The sequence below is a fragment of the Silene latifolia genome, chromosome Y (assembly GCF_048544455.1).
Source record: "Silene latifolia isolate original U9 population chromosome Y, ASM4854445v1, whole genome shotgun sequence".
Lineage (NCBI taxonomy): Eukaryota > Viridiplantae > Streptophyta > Magnoliopsida > Caryophyllales > Caryophyllaceae > Silene > Silene latifolia.
This window is the reverse complement of record NC_133538.1, coordinates 479,937,218-479,959,729: the sequence shown is the minus strand read 5'-3', so window position 1 is coordinate 479,959,729 and position 22,512 is coordinate 479,937,218. Positions and strand designations below refer to the sequence as shown.

The 22,512-nt window shown below is 38.1% G+C and overlaps 1 protein-coding gene and 1 non-coding gene across 2 annotated transcripts; one reads left to right on the top strand and one right to left on the bottom strand.

Moving 5' to 3' along the window:
• Window positions 1–7,089: 7,089 nt before the first annotated feature.
• Window positions 7,090–22,293, bottom strand: LOC141627285 (uncharacterized). The gene is made up of 2 exons (XM_074440626.1): window positions 15,684–22,293; window positions 7,090–7,851 (listed from the first exon to the last, which is right to left on the bottom strand). Exon 1 carries the CDS (start codon window positions 17,840–17,842, stop codon window positions 16,820–16,822), a length of 1,023 nt encoding a protein of 340 aa, XP_074296727.1. The 5' UTR covers window positions 17,843–22,293; the 3' UTR covers window positions 7,090–7,851; window positions 15,684–16,819.
• On the top strand, window positions 17,166–17,272 carry LOC141634717 (small nucleolar RNA R71). Its single transcript, XR_012539442.1, has one exon. It is a non-coding gene; the product is annotated as a small nucleolar RNA R71 (small nucleolar RNA).
• Window positions 22,294–22,512: the final 219 nt, after the last annotated feature.

The window sequence follows — 22,512 nt, the reverse complement described above, 5'->3', positions numbered from 1 at the left end:
TACAACACCTACAAGTCGACTTAATCTTCCCTACTAAACAACATGCATGGTCTAATGAGACTCGAGTTGGGTTATGTCTTACAAGTCTCATTGAAAAGATAGGAGATGATAGTAAATGCAAGGATTCATAGGCTTAGAATTTCATCAAATATAACATGTGCATGAGTTGAGATCAAAACAAGCAAGCAAATAAAACATGAAAGCATATTAATTTAAGCATGAATCATTCCCCATGTTGGTTTCCCCTAATCACCCTTTAACCCTAGCTAAGAGACTACTCACTCATTATCATGTTGATCATGCTAGCAAGGTTGTCAATCATACTAACAATATGAAACATGATGAATAAATGAAAGTAATTAACAATAATTAAAAAGGGATTAAGAGATTATACCTACTAATGATTCCAATAATAAAGCAAGAATAATAGAAGTACTTGAATGCTAGATTGAGAGGTTGTCAATCTCCCAATAATAACCCAAATAATCTTCAATTACCCAAAATAAAGGATGAACAAAAGAGAGATTAAAGAACTAAAACTTGGATTAAAACTTGATTAATACTTGATTACAATATTGAAGAGAGATTTGATTGATATTAACTACACTAATTATTGATAAGAAGAACATGCTCCTCTAATTAGCCTACTGGGGTATTTATAGTGAAAATTAGGGAGGATGCATTAGGGTTAACTAAGGGCTAAACTAGTAATTACACTTTTTAAGTTGAGCAAGGAGGACCCGGTATTTTCTGAGAGAAGGGCTTCTCTTTTCGTAGCTTGAAGAAGACAATCCGTGCTGTGAAGAAATCCGGGCGGAATAAGGTCGGGACGGCCGGATTTGGGCGGTGGAATCCGAGCGGATTCTGGGGAATCCGGACGGATTGTTGAGGGGGAATCCGAGCGGATTCAGGTACGGGACGCTCGGATTGTGCAGAGGCTGGACGGGCGGATTGTTGACAATCCGCTCGGATTGTCGTCCAAAGATAGTAACTTCTTCTTTTCTTCCCTTTTCTTCATAAATTCCTTGGGGATTTCCTTGGGGACTCAAGGATCTTTCCTCAACATTGCTCTTCTACTATGATATGTACAAAGGCCTTCTAATCTTGTCTCTCCTTGATGCTTGGTCATTGAATTCGATCAATTTAGTCTCGTTTTGCCATGAAAATGCAAGATTCTTACTCCTTTCCTACCAAGGGATCAAAATCTCAAAGAATATGCAAAACAAAGAACTAAAGATAAGAAATGACCCAAATAAGCACTAAAAAGCATGGAAACAATGGTAATTCGGGGCTAAATATGCGCCAATTATGGTCACATCAAATATCCCCAAACCGAACCTTTGCTCGTCCCGAGTAAAGAGGTGACAAAGACTAGGACCAATACTAACCTATCCTAATAATATAGCCGATATGAGACAATTAGCGGGTCTCACTCCGCCCCTTCAACTCACAACAAGACAACCATGAGGTAGGATGCCTTCTTGCAAGGCAAGGTGGGTCTTGCCAAAATGGCGACACATCCAAACATTAAGCACACAAAAACACATAATGGATGCATCTACAAAAAGAATAGCCACTCCCTCATCAAGTGGCGGAAATTATCTACAAGGGAAGCAATTCAAGGGTACACAATCCTTCATAGATGCAATTTGTTCAAACTACTAAGCCTAGAAGGATACCAATAAATCACCTCCAAAATGTGTCAAGCTAGGGTACCTTTGTCCTCAATCGTTAAATGCTTTTGTCAAGAGTAGACTCCCTATGGTGTTAGAAACACTGGAGGATCGCGGAATTCCCCCTCTTGCCTAGACAAGAAGAAGGGTCGTCCCCTCTCTACCATGCACAAAAATGAATATGATGGATAAAGGGATCAATAGATAATTGAGTTTCACTTTTGGGAGTTTGCTTTTGTTTTTGTTTTTTTTTTCCAATTTCTTGTGGCATTTGACATTTGAGAACACTTTCTTTGCCATTTCTTTTTGAACATTTTCAAAGTCAATACTTGACAACTTTTTTGCATTTCTTTTTGAACATTTTTAAAGTCACCCCAATTAGTAACGAGGGTGCCTTGTATTTGAAGCTTAGGAGTTCTATTTTTGCTCCTCTTTTCTTTTGATGCATTTTTGCAAACTTTCTTTCACTTTTTCATTTCATTGAACTCGAATTGATTTGTTTTTGTGCCCATTCCCTTTTGTTGATAAAATGTATGGTAGAACATGGATGATGGATGGTTGTATGGTTTCAAGGGTCACCTTGGAATAAACGGTAGCCAAGGAGTTATCACACCACAAGGTACTCTTGACTAGGCCTTAATCCATGGGTCAAAGGATACTAGCATGACACATTCTAGGGTGTTTTACAAGTATTCTAAAAAGCAAAGTCTTAAGAAGAAAAAGCATCTACTAGGGCCTATATACACTTGTCAAGCTTCCCAAATAGACGGTTTCGCAAAATTTTCTAACATGCAAACTACATGCCATGATGCAACTAACATATAAACATCCTAATGTAAATGATTCTACCAACTAATATGACATATAAACTAAATGCAAGTCCTAGATTCACATTGTTATACCGCATCAATCTAAATAAAGCCACATAGTCATTAACATAAAGAGGAAAAAGGAGATTGGAAAGATCATACCATGCGGTCTTCAATATCCTCATGTCTCGGATGTGGCGTAGTCAATCAATGTGAACAAGGATAAAACAAACACAATATATACAAGACAATATATACAAAGGAAATGAACTTGTTTTTGGGTTTTCAATTTTTCAATTTTTATGATTTTTGAAATTTTTCAATTTTTATGGGTTTTTGAATAAGAGTTAAATGTTAGAATTCCCATCCCCACACTAATATGGGAATTGTCCTCAATGGCCAAAATGATGGAAATTATGCAAAGATGATGCATGATTTCTATACTAAATGCAATCTATACTAAGCTACACTACATGATGCATGGTTTTTGTTATGACGGAGAGGATAATTTAGATTACCTCCCGTTGCGTATGCATTAACTTCCCCAAACCGAGTGAGACACTATTGCTAATGTCCAAGGATGGGTATAGTTCATGCACACACTATGCTATGCATGAAACTAGTTTGTCATTTTGGATTTTACAAATGGGAACAATAAGATAAGAACACCTCAATGGTATCGAGGTGTGAGTCCTTTGATGGGGCTAGGACTAAACCAACAATGATCAAAATGAAATAAAATACAAAGAGATATAGACAAACCATGGGAGTGTAGGAGTCTCCAAGGCTTGCTAGTCTTCCATCATGCTATCATCATCACCACTTCCCTCATGGGAAGTGGACACATTGCCACTTTCCTTGTCATTTGCTTCTTCACTTTCTTCCTCATCTTGCTCATCATCATCTTCACCATTTCTTTCTCCATCTTCACTCGCATCTTCCTCAATATTATCATCAACTTCTTCATCATTTCCAACAACCTCATTGTCTCCCACCACGTCCCTAGATGCACCCGGAAATAAGACTTCTCTATCCGCCCAACTAGGCAAAGGACAAGATGGATCAAGGAGTCCTTGCCTAGCTAGATGTAGGAGAGGTGGATATTGAGCCAAATACGCATTTTTCCGATCTTCATAGGCTTGCTTGTGCATTGCTTGCATGAGAAGAGTCACATAGTCTTTCCCAATTTCAATTCCTTCCGGCTTGAACTCTTCATACTTAAAGGGGTAAGGTGGTATGACAATGGAAGAGGAGGGGGTTTCAAGATCACCCTTTTGTTGTTGAATGATATACTCGGCTTCTTCGGAAAGGGGAAGTAAATAATTGGTCCGGTGGACGCTTAGGCGGCAAATCTTCGAGGGCAAGGTGAACGATCTAGCTTCACTAGTTAGCCATCCATACTTAGTGTCAAGGGGGTTATGGGCAACCCACTTGAACTTGTGAATCATAATATGCATATCAATAAGATGGCCACCTTCCTTTGCTTTGTACTTCTTATCCTTATTGAAATTAGGATCAAAGTGCTTAGCTAGGACCGTGACTAGGCCGCCATTGACAATAACGGTCGTGCCCTTCTTCCCATTATCAACATTAAGCCATCTTTCTACCAAGAGCCTCAAAGAATTGTAAGGCTTGGTATGAATTCTTCCGATATTCAAAGCCGATTCAAGGAGAATAAAATCAAGTCTTGTGAAATGATTGGTGTCTTTCCTAGCAATTATGGTATTTCCCACAACCTTGTGCCATACTCTTATGCCCGGATGATGGACCAAAAGAGCACGACATGCATGAAAATCCTCAAATTTCTTCCCGGAGATTGCCTCCCAAAGAGGCTCGGGTCATACTTTCCATAATGCTTAAGATAACTCGATTCATCACTAAGACCCAAAATTTCACCTAATTCCGTAAAGGTAATGCGTCTACTAACATTAGCTAGACGAAACTCGAGATTTTCTCTATTCTCAACTTTGGTGACTTTCAAAGAACTTAAAAATTCCAAGACAAGGGAGGGGTATGTCAATTCCTTTGTTTCAAACAATTTCTTCAATCCCATGGCTTTGAAAAAGGCTTTTGTTTGTTCAAGAACACCCAATTTTTCCAAGGCATCTTTACATATGAATTTGGTGGATTGAATAGATTTCATAGCAAACTTGACAAAGGTATTTCTATGGGTATCGGAAATAAAAGTTACCTCCGGATAATGCAAAAGTTGATTAATTACCGGAGTAGAAGATGTTGATGGTCCCATAGAAGGTTGTTGTTGTTGTTGCACTTCCAAGTTTGGTGTTGCCACCACCATAGCCAAAGCTTTCTTTGTTTGAAGAGCCTTTTGCCTTTGTGAGAGTGCTTTAGCCTTTGGTGCCTTTGTTGCCTTTGTTGCACCCTTAGTCCTTGCCATTGATGAGCTTAACCAAGAAAAGAGTGAAAAATCTTCAATTTGTAGTATGCCCAAATCGATTTGAAGGTGAAAGGCTTTGCCTTTATGAAAACAAAAATCGACTCAAAGGTTGAAGATTTTGTTCTTGGTTTTGATTTTTGTTGAAGAAGGAGTGATTAAATTGTTGTTGGAAGGATGGTTTGATTTGATTTTGGTGAATGTTGTTGAGGGTTTTTGTTTTTATGATGGAGAGGATGAGGGTTTTGATGTTGTGGGTAGTGTTTATGAATGAATGAATGAATGAATGAATGAAGGTGGGAGGGGTTATAAAGAGGCCGAAATTTCAAAATCTAGGGGGCAATCCGTGCGGATTAGGCTCAATCCGTGCGGATTCTGCTTCTTCTACCTTTGCAAAAACTCGCCTAAAGACGGGCGGATTTGGTACAATCCGCTCGGATTTGCTGAACACGGGACGGGCGGATTTGCTCAAGGACGGACGGATTTCTGTCCAGAGAAATTTGCTTGTTTTCCTCAGCTGCAAAGACTGGCGTCTTTCTCACAAGACGGACGGATTCTTCAGGACGGGCGGATTTTCAGAAATCCGCTCGGATTCTTTAACATCAAGAAAATTTCAAAATTCAGCTCGATTCGGGACGGCGTCTTTTCTCGCAGGGGACGCTCGTTTGCATAAGACGGCGGATTCTTGGGAATCCACTCGGATTCTTCCCCTATGTACACGGATTCAGTTCCACCCGTGCACAGCGCATTCCCTTTATCATTCTTCCATTCTTTCTTCAAGTCTTGTGTTCTTCATTGTGGGGGCACTACTAAGGCATGGATAGCCTAGGCAATTGCCATCCCCACACTAAGGTAAAGCACTACACATCAATTGAAATTGTTAGTCCCTCCCTCACTTCTCTCTTACATGACAATTATTTTGATCAAAGTAACTAAAAATCCAAAGATGACAAAAAATGCAATACAAGAATTGAAATGTAAGTTAGGGAGTTAGAAATATTTACAAGTGGTGGTTTAGGGAGGACTCCACCAAACTCTCATTCTTGATGAGATGTCAAGGGGGCATGTTCAAGGTGTTGTTGATGTTGCTCAACACCTTGAAGAAGTAATCAAAAGCTTGTTCATTATTATGGTAGAGGTCCTCAATAGACCGTGGCCCTTGTTGTTGATCATGATCGATGGCATGTCCAATGTAGGGATTAAAAATCCCTTCAAATTCGTCGTCCCAAAGACCACAAACTTCATTGAGTTGATCATTGAAAATCTCTTGCTTAGATGGAGACAACTCTCCCAATTTCTTCTCTTAGCCAATGAGTCCATCCTCTTCTTCCTTGGTTGATTTTGATGAGCTTAGCAAGCTCTCCTTGTTACTATTCACTTGCTCTTTGAATGGAGCATCTTCAACTTTCTTCTTCCATTGGAGTTCCGATTTCTTCCTTTCATCTTTTCGGCTATAATGATCAATCATGAAACATGGCTCATGCAAACGAGGAGCTCTCATAGTCTTGTCAAGATTGAAAGTTATGCTTTCATCTCCCACTTCTAGAGTGAGCTCTCCATGTTTCACATCAATCACCGCACCGGCGGTGTGTAGGAAAGGTCTTCCTAGGATGATTGGAATGTTGGAATCTTCCTCCATATCAACAATGACAAAGTCCACCGGGATGAAAAACTTCCCAATTCGCACGGGGACATCTTCCCATATCCCTAACGGTGTCTTCGTCGATCTATCGGCCATTTGGAGTGTGATGTTGGTGCATTTAAGCTCTCCCATCCCCAACCTTTTACTCACCGAGTACGGCATGACACTCACACTAGCCCCTAGATCACATAAGGCTTTGTTGATCGTCGTGTCGCCAATGGTACACGGTATTGAGAAGCTTCCCGGATCCTTTAACTTTGGAGGTGAACTCCCTTGAAGTATTGCACTACTCACCTTAGTGAAGGCGATAGTCTCAAGTTTCCGGATCGACTTCTTCTTTGTGAGGATATCTTTCATGTACTTCGCATAGGCCGGAACGTGGTTGATTAATTCCGTGAAAGGAATTGAGACTTCTAAATTCTTCACAATTTCCATGAACTTTCCAAGTTGATCATCAAATTTGGGCTTGGCTTGACAACTTGGAAAAGGAAGTCTAATCACAATGGGCTCCTTTTCTTTGGCCTTGTCTTCATTTTTCTTTGAACTTTCTTCTTTTGATGATTCTCCTTCTTTGGAGTTTTGCACAATTTCTTCCTTTTCACTAGCTTCCACAACTTCATCCTCAACTTGCTTCTTCGGTGCTTCATACCTTGTACCACTTCTCAAGTGAATGGCACTAACCGTTTCATGTCTAGGGGGATTACTTTGAGGTGGTAATTGCCCCTTTTGTCTTTGTGAGCTTGAAGATGCTAGTTGAGTCAATTGTGTTTCCAACATCTTGGTGTGAGCTAGAATGTTGTTGATGGTGGTTTCTTTTGCTTGGCTATCTTTTTGCATTTGGGTGAAAAATTCTTGTTGATTCTTTTGCATTTGGAGGACCGCTTTTTGGACATCAAAACCTTGGTCATTTTGGTGATTGTATGGATTTTGATTTTGGTAACCTTGGTTTTGATTGTAAAAGGGTCTTTGATTTTGGTTTCTCATGGGTGGTGGAGTGTATGTTGTTTGAGGGTTTTGAACATTTTGGCTTTTGTATGAGAGATTTGGATGGAACTTGGTGTTTTCATTGTAAAAATTTGAATAAGGGGTACCACTTTTATATGCTTGGAAAGCATTCACTTGTTCGGTTGTTCCCCTTCACTCACTTTGGTCATGTCCCAAAGTTCCACAATTCTCACATATCCCACTTGGGATTGATGAGGATGCCGTCATGGCATTTGTTGGAATATGTGTCCTCCGACAATAATGCGATCACGACTGTTGATCATGATGATCACATGTTTAAGTCTCATTAAAATGAATACAATTGGGAAGTAATATTGTTACTGTCAACTGGTCAACATATATCGGTAATGATTGGTCGACTAGAGTTTGACATTATTTATCGTGTGACGGTGGTGATCGTTGACCCCTAGGTCATACCTAAAGGGCAATACGCTTAATTGATTATTTAATCAATCGTATAATGTTACGAGTTGATTAAATTATTTGAAAATTGACGGACGATTTTGGAAGTAAAATTTACGTATCAAATTGAAATGTGATTAAATGAGATACGGTCTGAGTAATCGAATTGTATCATTACTCGGATGAAATTATTGTTTAAAGAAACAATTGGATTTGAATGAATTATTATAAATACAATCTGTTGTGATTTATAAATGGTAAAATATTTTGGCACAAGTAATTATGAAATTACTAAGTCAATTTTTGTATATGACGTATTTTTGATAATACGTTGAATTTTTAATATGTTAAAAATTACATAACGAATATATGTGACACGTGACATGTAACATATAGACAATTGACAAAAATAATATGGACTCCATATTATGTAAAAGTGCCGAAATAATGAAGGAGGATTAGGCTTAAATTGTGTTTATATTTTAAATAGAAAACATAATGATTAAAAGCTAATAGTAGCCATGCAACCCTATTTATCTTGTGAAGACAAATATGGGCATGCATTGGCTCTCTAAAAGCCCCTCCCACCACCGGTTTTCCTAGTGCCTTTTAGAGAGTTTTCTCCTCTAAAAAATATTCATTCATTCACTTATTATTTTTCTAGTGTAAGAAACAAACATTCACTCTCTACTTTCAATGCTAAATTAGAGAGATAAAATACTCCCAAAATTCCTTCTCCTCTACACGGTTTTAGGAGCTTAGAACCAAAATAATTTTGGTTCAATTTTCACTACATTAATATTATACTAGTACTTATAATATTAATTAGATTAAGTGTTGAGCCTTGGGTATAAAGCATAGGGAGAGATCTTACACTTAGATCTTTATTCTTCCATTGGAAAAGCTCAAGAACAAGAAGAGATAGGTGATCTCTCTTGTGCCCTAATAGCCGAAATCTACAATGTAAGGACATGATTTCTCCTCTATTTATATTATTGTTTGCATGCATAAGATCCGTTTTAATTTTATGACAAATTAGTTTAGACATATATGAGTATGTTTTATGTATATGAATCTACATTTCCTTCAATCGGTATCAAGAGCCACGGTTGTTTGCATGCAAATTGGTTAAAAGTTTTTCCGAGTTATATGAATAACAAATAAAACTTGTAAAATTTGTGTTATTATGATATATCACGAAATTATTACATGCATATTAATATTTCTGGTCCTAAAGTGTTTTAGGATATTTTGGTTAATTTTTCGGATTTTTATTGTTCATATTTTATAATAATGACATTTAAATGTGATTTTATGAGTAAAAATGTCATTTTTGGTCTAAAAATAGCTATACTTCGAATTTTCACTTGGTTTTTGGATATGTTGTCACATATATTATTTTGAGATAACCTGTAAATTTTCATAATTTTTGGACTTGTTATGCTCGAAAAATGAATTTTTCATTATTAAATTCGGATTTAGGTGAAAAATAGGTTAATATGAGTTAAATTTCGAATCTGGTCATAGAAAATTAATATGTTGTCACATGCAATTTTACAAGATGTGTGTAAAATAATTGGCTATAAAGAAATCTTTTTGCATGATTTATGAATTTTTGAAGAAAAATAGCATAAATAGTGACATTATTAGTGGAAAATTAATAAAACATAATCTATGACTTAGGAAAAACGTCTAATGTTGCATTTTATTATATTTTTCAGATCTAAATTGAAAAGTTTATGAAAATAATTTTTCCATGTTTTTATGATTATTTTATTAAAAATCGATAAACCGCAACATTGTTTTTCCGGAAAAAAATTTCGAAATTTTTAACCTAAGATTTTGAACATTATGAGTGTCATGGATTTTTTCCAGAATGTTCATGAATTTAAATTTTGAATTTTGAATTTATTTGAAATTTTTGGATTTATTTGAAGTTTAATAGCTTATTTTTTGTAATTTTGGTCCATTTATGAACAATTTTGTAAATAAAAGTTAATTATGGTCAAATTACTAGTGGAGACTATATTTTGAGTCCTAAGAGGTTAAGGTAATTAACTTATGCATAAATATGAGTTTATGCATTTTTGTGATTATAAAATGTTGAAATCACGCAAATCCGTAAAAACCGAGTAATATACGATATTGGCTAATTAAAAGGCGATTTAGCATAAAAATTGAGCATGTTCATACATATTATAATGCTGCATTTTTCTTTATGATTGTCATAATTTTAATTTATGTAATTTTGAATTATGTAATTTTACTTAGTATGGCCTTAGATTTTAATTGGTATTTCGCGAAATGTATGGGAATATCGATTCGGTTGTAATTTTTATTGTGATCTCGTATCACCGTTTTGTAATTTAATAGATTTATTTTATTTTAGTTACAAATGTATAATAGGAAATTATGTAATTTATTATGTAATTTTATTCATTCCGGAGTTCCAAAAGACGGATTACTTCAAGAATGGCGATACATAAAGACGGTGTTACCTCGAGATGCGTGCCACAACCGAAGTTCAAGGGACCAATGGAGTTGGTTTCCGAATATGTAATAGATTAATAGTTTTTCTATTTTAGGAAAGGCCATACTAGGATTTATTTACTTTTATGCTTGCATTTTATTTTATGTCACATGCATCGCTAAATCGCCATAACTAAACATGCATTGTTATTTTATCGAGTTTATCGACCGTGTCAATTCAATTATCGTAGTTCACCGCTTTAGTTCACTTAAAACGTGATAGATAATAAATTGACATGACCTCTCGCTAAAACAACTAATTGAGACATAGCCTTACCAAATAGTAGAAACCATGAAAACCTATTTCGCGAGGGAGTGCACTCGGCTACCCCGGGTACAAACCTTGTTACGTAGGGGAAGTGGGTGATAAATGTCTAATCCACCGAATTCATGTTGATGAGGGTTTCATTGGCTACCCCGTGCCTAAATTAATATGGGTTTGGATAATGGACACATTTATTCGAAATTTGGATTGAACTCAACAAAAGTAATTGATAAGGGTTTCATCGGCTACCCTTTGCCCTTGTTGATGTGTTTTGGGCTATAGATAAATATTAGAGTAATTTTATCGACCAAGAGTTCTAAAAGTAGAATCGATTAAAAAGTTAATCCACCGAGTTATATTGATGAGGGTTTCATCGGCTACCCCGTGCCTAAGTTGATATGAATTTGGGTCTTGGAATCATTTATTATAGTTGGGTAGAGGTCACTATATAAATGTTCATATCTTGTTAATTTGCAAGTATGATTTAAAAAGTCAAATGTTAATATTTCCTTTTCCTCCATATTTGTAGTTTTTACAATGAATCCATCAAATGCTACCGCACCTATAACTATTGAGTCCTACCACAATGTTCTTGATGACGTTTGCTCCAACAACAAATTCGATACAACTAGAGAACTTCATTTCGGGATAGGTTCGGATGGAAACCTTAATTTCATCACCACTTCTAAACCACCCACTACTACTAGACCTCGTGTGAGTCCGTCTCAGGAAGACCACCTCATACGATCTATAGGATCTTTGTCTCTGGAAGATAAAGATGCCAAAGCTAGTGGGAGCTCTAGCAATCAAGTTCTTGCTTCAAAGGGCAAGAGGTTCAAGAAGAAAGGTAAGAAAATCAAAAAACTTCAAGCAAGTTAATGATGAGTGCCATTATTGCTATGGCATGGGACATTGGCTTAGGAATTGCCCTATGTATTTGCAAAATATAAGGGAAGGACTCATTACTCCAAAAGGTACAATTCCTAAAGAAATTTATGTTATTGATATAAATTATACTTCCACTACGACATGGGTACTAGATACCGGTTGTGGTTCTCACCTTTGTAATCATTTACAGGGTTTAAGAGATGTGGAGAGGCTTAGCAAGGGAGATGTGGATCTACGCCTTGGAAATGGAGCTCGGGTAGCGGCCGAATCCAAAGGAACTTATGTTCTAGCTTTGCCAAATGGATTTGAGTTGTATTTGCATAATTGTTTTTATGTGCCTACGCTCTCTAAAAACATTATTTCAATCGCCATGCTAGACATGGACGGTTTTTGTTTTGTCATTAAGAACAATCGTTGTACTATTTCTAGGAATGATTTGGTTATTGGCCAAGCTTCTTCCATTAATGGCATTTACATTTTAGAGACCTCAAATCCAACAAATGATATTTATAACATACAATCAAAGAAACTCAAATCAAGTGACCCAAGTGAAGCGTTCATTTGGCATTGTCGATTAGGTCACATAAACGAGAATCGCATCAAAAGATTAATTTCAACTAATGTGATTACACCTTTTTGATTATCAAGCATTTGGTACATGCGAATATTGCCTACTTGGCAAAATGACTCGTAATCCTTTTAGTGGTAAAGGGACACGGGCTAGTGAACTATTAGGACTCATACACACCGATGTATGCGGACCAATGAGTATCACCGCTCGTGGTAATTATGACTACTTTATAACCTTCACCGATGACTTAAGTAGGTATGGGTATATCTATTTAATGAAACACAAGAGTGAAGCATTTGAGAAATTCAAGGAATTCCAAAACGAAGTAGAGAACCAATTGAACAAAAGGATTAAGGCACTACGATCCGATCGTGGTGGTGAATACCTTAGTCTTGAATTTGATTCACACTTGAAAGGTTGTGGCATTATATCACAACTCTCTCCACCCGGAACACCACAACTGAATGGTGTTGCCGAAAGGAGGAATCGAACCCTACTTGATATGGTTCGATCCATGATGAGTCAAACCGAGTTACCGAACTCGTTTTGGGGATTTGCAATCCAAACTGCAATTCTATCTTTAAATAATAGTCCCACTAAGGCCACCGAAAAGACTCCATTTGAGACATGGAAAGGAAGAGTTCCTAATCTATCCTATATGAAAATTTGGGGATGTGATGCTTACGTCAAGGCTAAACCCGACAACAAGCTTGCCCCAAGATCCGAAAAATGCATCTTTGTAGGTTATCCTTTGACCTCTCGAGGTTACTACTTCTACAAACCTCAAGAAAACAAAGTGTTTGTGTCTAGTGAGGCTGTCTTCTTAGAAAGTCAATTTATTTCTAAGAGACAGAGTGGGAGAAATTTTGAACTTGACGAAGTTCAAGAGCCACAAACCGAGATAGAGACGCAAGAAGATGTTCCTTCGTCGTCTAACGCGGTTGTACCTCCTCCACTAAGAAGGACGGGCCGAGTTATTCGCCATCCCGATCGATATGTGGGACTTATCGAGGAAGATGGAACACTCGATGTGTTGCTTATGGAAAGTGATGAGCCCGCCACCTACAAGGCCGCAATCTCTAGTCCTAATTCCACCTTATGGCTTGAAGCCATGAAGTCCGAAATGGATTCTATGCTTGAAAACCAAGTTTGGGACTTGGTAGATTTGCCTAAAGGGGCAAGACCCCTTCAATGCAAATGGATATTCAAAGTCAAGAATGGCATAGAAGGACATGACGATGTCTACAAAGCTAGGCTAGTGGCAAAAGGATTTACCCAAGTCCAAGGTCTCCATTATGATGAGACCTTCGCCCCCGTAGCCATGCTAAGATCCATACGAATTTTGTTAGCGATCGCCGCATTTCATGATTATGAAATATGGCAAATGGATGTCAAAACCGCTTTTCTAAATGGGCATTTAGAAGAGGAGGTGTACATGATACAACCCGAAGGTTTTGTTGATTCTAAAAATCCTAACAAAGTGTGCAAGCTTAAGAGATCCATTTATGGTCTTAAGCAAGCATCTAGAAGTTGGAATCATCGATTCAATCATGTTATAAAGGAAAATGGTTTCACTCGAAATATTGAGGAACCATGTTTATACATGAAATTCAGTGGGAGCAATGTTGTGTTCCTAATCTTGTATGTCGATGACATACTACTCATTGGAAATGATATTCCAATGTTGTCTTCTGTTAAGAAGTGGTTAGGTAACCACTTCCAAATGAAGGATTTAGGAGAGGCACAACGCATATTAGGTATCCGGATCTATAGAGACAGATCCAAGAGGATAATGGCACTAAGTCAAGAGTCTTATGTAGATAAGATTCTTCGACGGTTCAGCATGGACAAATCCAAAAGGGGTTTGGTACCTATGGTAACCGGGACGATATTGAGCAAGACTCAATCTCCCTCCGAGCCCCATGATGTTGAACGCATGAAGTTGATCCCTTATGCTTCCGCTGTTGGATCAATCATGTATGCCATGTTATGCACACGTCCTGATGTCTCATATGCCTTGAGCATGACGAGTAGATATCAAGGAAATCCAGGTGAGAGTCACTGGATTGCTGTCAAGAACATCCTTAAGTACTTGAGAAGAACTAAGGATTCTATCCTTGTGTTTGGAGGAGACACTGAGTTGCGTGTTACTGGATACACGGACTCAAGTTTTCAAACAGATAGAGATGACTTGAAATCACAAGCTGGTTTCGTGTTTATGCTCAATGGTGGTGCCGTAAGCTGGAGAAGCTTCAAGGAAGTCAGAATCATGGATTCTACAACGAAGGTGAGTACATAGCAAAGATCGGGAAGCTCGCCAAGGAAGCTATGTGGATCAAGCAATTCACGGAAGGTCTAAAAGTAGTACCTACCGCCGATGATCCCATCACTCTCTATTGTGATAATAGTGGGACGATCTTCCAAGCTAAGGAGCCAAAGTCTAGTAATAGATCTAGACATGTACTTAGAAAGTATCATGTAATAAGAGATTTCATTGAAAGAAAGGAAATTGCGATTTGTAAGGTTGGGACGGATGACAACATAGCCGATCCGCTCACCAAGCCTTTATCGCAGGCTAAGCATGATGGACATGTTACGTCCATGGGACTTAAACGTGTACCAAATTTTTGTTAGATTTTGAAATGAAATAAAAGTGTTGTTTTTGTTCATGTTCATAATCGCATTTGTCTTTTATCTTTAATTTATACTTTGTTACATCCAAACGAGTTGTAGAGACAATTGAACCCCGTTAAAGTGAACACGGATTAACATAGTATTTGCCCATAGTCACTTGTATGGGGTGACGTCTCGAAGTGACTAGAGTGTGAGGCGATTGATGGCAAGTTCAAGTGCCATAGAGTCATGTGAGATGACAAGTCGATCACATAGGCATCGTTAAGAACATTTTGTCGGGCCTAATGACCGCTTATAGAGTTCTCGCAAATTTATATAGCCTGGTCGTGGCGAGAGCTACTATAGTATTCAAATGGGTCGATTCTTTTGACTAAAGACTATTCGCCTAAGATGGCACGATTTCGATTAACTTTGATTTGTGTTACTACGACCTTCGTAAATGGGGTCAAATGGGCATATTTTGGGTTATGATGGTCGTGGCTAGCAAGGAATGAGTGCGATAAGAATTGTCCACCCCTAGTGGTTATAACAATATCTCAGGGCCACTCGAGGAGTAATGAATCGGAAATGCGTGGCCACGCTCGATGGCATCCAGAGTGGATAAATCCGGTCAATCGCTTATTCTCCGGATCGAGGAAACCACTCTCGATATGATCACTTGCAAGTACGACCTGAAAGACACCTTGCATTGAGTGGGAGATAGTAATAGGACAAGAGAATTGGTGACGCACACTTGTCGAGGACAAGTGGGAGATTGTTGGAATATGTGTCCTCCGACAATAATGCGATCACGACTGTTGATCATGATGATCACATGTTTAAGTCTCATTAAAATGAATACAATTGGGAAGTAATATTGTTACAAGTAACTGGTCAACATATATCGGTAATGATTGGCTGACTAGAGTTTGACATTACTGTCGTGTGACGGTGGTGATCAGTTGACCCCCTAGGTCATACCTAAAGGGCAATACGCTTAATTGATTATTTAATCAATCGTATAATGTTACGAGTTGATTAAATTATTTGAAAATTGACGGACGATTTTGGAAGTAAAATTTACGTATCAAATTGAAATGTGATTAAATGAGATACGGTCTGAGTAATCGAATTGTATCATTACTCGGATGAAATTATTGTTTAAAGAAACAATTGGATTTGAATGAATTATTATAAATACAATCTGTTGTGATTTATAAATGGTAAAATATTTTGGCACAAGTAATTATGAAATTACTAAGTCAATTTTTGTATATGACGTATTTTTGATAATACGTTGAATTTTTAATATGTTAAAAATTACATAACGAATATATGTGACATGTGACATGTAACATATAGACAATTGACAAAAATAATATGGACTCCATATTATGTAAAAGTGCCGAAATAATGAAGGAGGATTAGGCTTAAATTGTGTTTATATTTTAAATAGAAAACATAATGATTAAAAGCTAATAGTAGCCATGCAACCCTATTTATCTTGTGAAGACAAATATGGGCATGCATTGGCTCCCTAAAAGCCCCTCCCACCACCGGTTTTCCTAGTGCCTTTTAGAGAGTTTTCTCCTCTAAAAAATATTCATTCATTCACTTATTATTTTTCTAGTGTAAGAAACAAACATTCACTCTCTACTTTCAATGCTAAATTAGAGAGATAAAATACTCCCAAAATTCCTTCTCCTCTACACGGTTTTAGGAGCTTAAAACCAAAATAATTTTGGTTCAATTTTCACTACATTAATATTATACTAGTACTTATAATATTAATTAGATTAAGTGTTGAGCCTTGGGTATAAAGCATAGGGAGAGATCTTACACTTAGATCTTTATTCTTCCATTGGAAAAGCTCAAGAACAAGAAGAGATAGGTGATCTCTCTTGTGCCCTAATAGCCGAAATCTACAATGTAAGGACATGATTTCTCCTCTATTTATATTATTGTTTGCATGCATAAGATCCGTTTTAATTTTATGACAAATTAGTTTAGCCATATATGAGTATGTTTTATGTATATGAACCTACATTTCCTTCAGCATTGACATGATGCTTCGATGATTTTGAGTTTTCCTCAAGTCTAGCCATAGCTTGTTCAAACTTCAAGTTGATTGTATCGATATGGGAGCTTAGTTGGGCACCTAATTGAGTAACGACGTCCACTTCATACTTTCCTCCTCTAGTAGCCTTGCGAGGCCTACTATATTGTGAATTGTGGATTGCCATCTCTTCAATTTTGCTCCAAGTTTGGTTGTCATCAACCTCGGTGAACATTCCATTTGATCCCATATTAAGAATGTTCCTAGAATCTTCATATAAACCATTCCAAAATTGTTGTACCAAAAACCATTCGCTAAGTCCATGGTGAGGACATGAGCGACAAATACCTTTAAACCGCTCCCAAGCTTCATACAAAGACTCTTCATCCCTTTGCTTAAAACCCGTAATTTGAGCTCTTAGCATGTTGGTCTTTTCCGGTGGGTAGAATTTTTTGTAGAAAGCTAGAGCTAACTTCTTCCAAGAATCTATTCCAAGGGTGGCCGTATCAAGGCCCTTCAACCATTGCTTTGCGGTGCCGATTAAGGAAAAAGGAAATAAGACCCATCTAATTTGGTCTTGAGTCACGCCCGTTTGAGAGATAGCATCACAATAATCGCAAAAGGTTTCCATATGAGAATGAGGGTCCTCACTAGGCATCCCCTCAAATTGGCTCCTCTCAACTAGTTGGATGAAGGCGGACTTGGCAATAAAATTTCCGGTGAGATGTTGCGGTGTAGGAGTACCATTTGGTAGATTCTCCTCGGTGGGTACGGAGTGTGACGAGAATTTTGGCATTGTAGGTGGATTTTGTGGGGTATTGTGTAATGGGTTTTCTTCTCCTTCTATTGCGAAAGGATTGACAAACTCACTAGTGGGTTGAACAACTTCACTAACACCTCTCAAATTCCTCCTAACAAGTCTCCTATTGTTCGTCAAGGTTCTTTCGATTTCACGGTCAAAAGGTAACAAATCACTTTGTAACCTTCTAGACATGCAAAATATCAAACAACTCAAAAACAATTAGAACAAACCTTGAGGAGTTTTACTTCCTCAAGGCGAAGAAAGACACAACTAATAACAAAAAGGAAATCTAAGTCAAACAAACACCGTCCCCGGCAACGGCGCCATTTTTGATGCGATCCCGCTAAGTGTTCACAAATTAAGATGTGGTCGTTGGTCACGGTCGAATCAAAACACAATTTATAGCTTAACAAGCAACTCTACAATTAGTAAAGAGGCAAGTAAAGGTCGGATCCCAAGAGACGGGAGTTGAAATGAGATTTCTATTGTAACTAGTGGTGTCTAAGGGGTGTCACAAATTGGGTTGATGAAGAAGGTTACTAAACTAGAATAACAATGAAAATAAACAAGCCAGATGAATAAAAAGGGGTATAAACAATTGATTAAAGGCACTAGGGTGTCATGGGATCATAGGGGAATCATGGGATATGATCATACAAACATGTTCTCAAATTATAAGCAAGAAATTATTGTTGTGATGGATTGAGTTGGGTTATATCTTACAATCCTAGGAAAGTTTGGGTCCCGGAGCCGAATTGATTAGATTGTACAACACCTACAAGTCGACTTAATCTTCCCTACTCAACAACATGCATGGTCTAATGAGACTCGAGTTGGGTTATGTCTTACAAGTCTCATTGAAAAGATAGGAGATGATAGTAAATGCAAGGATTCATAGGCTTAGCATTTCATCAAATATAACATGTGCATGAGTTGAGATCAAAACAAGCAAGCAAATAAAACATGAAAGCATATTAATTTAAGCATGAATCATTCCCCATGTTGGTTTCCCCTAATCACCCATTAACCCTAGCTAAGAGACTACTCACTCATTATCATGTTGATCATGCTAGCAAGGTTGTCAATCATACTAACAATATGAAACATGATGAATAAATGAAAGTAATTAACAATAATTAAAAAGGGATTAAGAGATTATACCTACTAATGATTCCAATAATAAAGCAAGAATAATAGAAGTACTTGAATGCTAGATTGAGAGGTTGTCAATCTCCCAATAATAACCCAAATAATCTTCAATTACCCAAAATAAAGGATGAACAAAAGAGAGATTAAAGAACTAAAACTTGGATTAAAACTTGATTAATACTTGATTACAATATTGAAGAGAGATTTGATTGATATTAACTACACTAATTATTGATAAGAAGAACATGCTCCTCTAATTAGCCTAATGGGGTATTTATAGTGAAAATTAGGGAGGATGCATTAGGGTTAACTAAGGGCTAAACTAGTAATTACACTTTTAAGTTGAGCAAGGAGGACCCGGTATTTTCTGAGAGAAGGGCTTCTCTTTTCGTAGCTTGAAGAACACAATCCGTCTTTGTGAAGAAATCCGGGCGGAATAAGGTCGGGACGGCCGGATTTGGGCGGTGGAATCCGAGCGGATTCTGGGAATCCGGACGGATTGTTGAGGGGAATCCGAGCGGATTCGGTGCGGGACGCTCAGTTGTGCAGAGCAGGCCGGACGGGCGGATTGTTGACAATCCGCTCGGATTGTCGATCAAAGATAGTAACTTCTTCTTTTCTTCCCTTTTCTTCATAAATTCCTTGGGGATTTCCTTGGGGACTCAAGGATCTTTCCTCAACATTGCTCTTCTACTATGATATGTACAAAGGCCTTCTAATCTTGTCTCTCCTTGATGCTTGGTCATTGAATTCGATCAATTTAGTCTCGTTTTGCCATGAAAATGCAAGATTCTTACTCCTTTCCTACCAAGGGATCAAAATCTCAAAGAATATGCAAAACAAAGAACTAAAGATAAGAAATGACCCAAATAAGCACTAAAAAGCATGGAAACAAGGCTAATTCGGGGGCTAAATATGCGCCAATTATGGTCACATCAATTTTCAAACTCGGTTTTCTACAACCATTTAAAATCACCTTTTTACGCTGTTATAATCGCCGCGTCTAGACACGGATTTTAACCCGTTTCGCACCGACAATGGCTCTTTCAAAACCCGAGAAAAGCACACACCCTTTTCTCGAGACACTTTCGAGAACCCAAGGACCATACACCGTCCCCGAAACCTCTTCAAACATTTTAAACCCGATTTTCAAAACATACAATTTTGAATTTCGAAAACCGTCTTGGGAAGCTGTACGTTGTTTTCGGAGCCGATTCAAACTCAAAATCGTCTTTCGCAAACAAACTTAAGAAAACCCCTTGAACTGACCGACTTGCGGAGATCCCTCTCTTCGGAAGCCGTCCATAAAGCAACAAATGAATCTTTTTGAAAATTTCTATTTTCGAAAACTTTTGTCCACCATTCGAATTCCGCCTCGTGTCTATCGAGTCGAAGCAAACGTACTTATGGGTCTTTACTTATGAGTCGTCTCACCACGAGACTCGTCCAATGTCGTCACGCCGCTACGTTGGACGCGTGTCAAAGTTCGGTCAACACCGTCACATTTTAAATCGAGTCAGCACCGAGGTACCATACACGGTCACCCTCGTCTTGTTGAGTCTGATCTTTGTCTCGTCCTTTATGTTGTCTGTGTTTAGTCTTTGAGCCGTGTCAGATCGAGTTTTAATATGAGCCGTTTTTCGGCCTCAGAACCATGGCCCCGTCTTCAACTTCGTCCAACAACAATAATGATAACAACAGAGATGTCACGACTGCTCAGCTAGCCAGCCTCCTCACTGCTCTTAAGGTCACTCTGGACCGTGTCGAGACCCATATCGATACCCTGGAAAACAAAGAAGTTGGAGAACACAACACTCCGCCTTTGACTGAAACTGAGAAAAGGCTCAAGCTCCTCGAAGAACAGCTCCTAGCCCGGGGTAACAATATCCATCTTGAGAACAACCGAAAGTTTGAACCTGTTGGGGATCAACTACCTGACAACTTTACCTTGACCGATGTGCCCAAATTAAACGGAGTGGAGGACTCACTCAATCATATCCGAGCCTTCAATTACTACATGGCCATAAAAGGGGTTAAACATGAACTTTTCACCCGGATCTTTCTATCATCCTTGGAACCGATCCCTCGCCAATGGTACTACTCCCTTGACCCGAAGAACCTTAATACTTGGGATGAGGTCGCAGTTGAATTTGCTAAGCAATATGCCGACAATGTCGAAATCCAAGCCAACACCCGTACCCTTGAGGTCCTAACCCAGAATGACAAGGAGGGATTCACCGAGTTCTTAACCCGTTGGAGGAGGGTAAGCACCCAGTTGGTCAGCAAGCCGATTGAGTCAACCTTGGTGGAAAAATTTGTCAACAATCTCCGCCAGGTGTATGCCAATGATCGTGATCCCTCGTGAGGTTTAATTTTTAGTACTTGTCGTTAGGAGCACCTAGACCAAAACACAATTTATAACTTCACCAACAACTCTACAATTAGTAAAGAGGCAAGTAAAGGTCGGATCCCAAGGGACGGGAATTGAGATGAGATTTTTATTGCAACTAGTGGTGTCTAAGGGTGTTACAATTGGGGTTTGAAGTAGAAGATCACTAAACTAAATAGCAATGAAAGTAAACAAGCAAGATGAATTAAAAGGGATGTAAACAATTGATAAAAAGCACTAGGGTGTCATGGGGTCATAGGGGATTCATGGGAATTGATCATACAAACATATTCTCAAATTATAAGCAAGCAATTATTATTGTGATGGATCGAGTTGGTTTATATCTTACAATCCTAGGAATGTTTGGGTCCCAGAGCCGAATTGATTAGATTGTACAACACCTACAAGTCGACTTAATCTTCCCTACTCAACTATATGCATGGTCTAATGAGACTCGAGGTTGTTTATGTCTTACAAGTCTCATTGAAAAGATAAGTGATGGGTAAAAATGCAAATATTCATAGGCTCACATTTCATCAAACATAACATGTGCATAAGTTGAGATCACAACAAGAAAGCAAATAAATTATGAAAACATATTAAATTAAGCATGAATCATTCCCCATGTTGGTTTCCCCTAATTACCCATTAACCCTAGCTAAGGAAACTACTCACTCATTATCATGTTGAACATGCTAGCAAGGTTGTCAATCATACCAACAAAGTGAAACATGATGAATAAATGAAAGTGATTAACAATAATTAAAAAGGGATTAAGAGAATTATACCTACTAATGATTCCAATAATAATGCAAAGAATAAAAGAAGTACTTGATGCTTGATTGGAAGGTTGTCAATCTCCCAATAATAACCCAAATAATCTTCAATTACCCAAAATAAAGGATGAACAAGAGAGAGATTAAGGAAATAAAACTTGTATTAAAACTTGATTAAATGTTGATTACAAAATTAAAGAGAGATTTGATTGATATTAACTACACTAAAGATTGCTAAGAAGAACATGCTCTTCTAATTAGACTAATGGGGTATTTATAGTGGGGATTAGGTACATAAATTAGGGTTTTCTAAGGTCTTAAATGACGATTAAGTCCTTGAGGAATCGCCGGTCTCTAGGGAGACTCCGGTCTCTTTTTCGCCGGTCTTAGAAAAAGATGTGCATCCTTCCTTGAAGCTTTTAGAAGACGAAAGTACTGTCTGGGAATCCGGGCGTTTTTGGCACGGGACGGGCAGATTTGGGAGCTTCTGGACGGGCGTCCAGAGGGGGAAGACGGGCGTCTTGTGGAGGTTTTGCCCGGGCATCCAG

What these genes read in the sequence shown, in the direction of transcription:
- LOC141627285 (XM_074440626.1), bottom strand. Translation starts at nt 17,842, where the DNA reads ATGTCTAGAAGGTTACAAAGTGATTTGTTACCTTTTGACCGTGAAATC.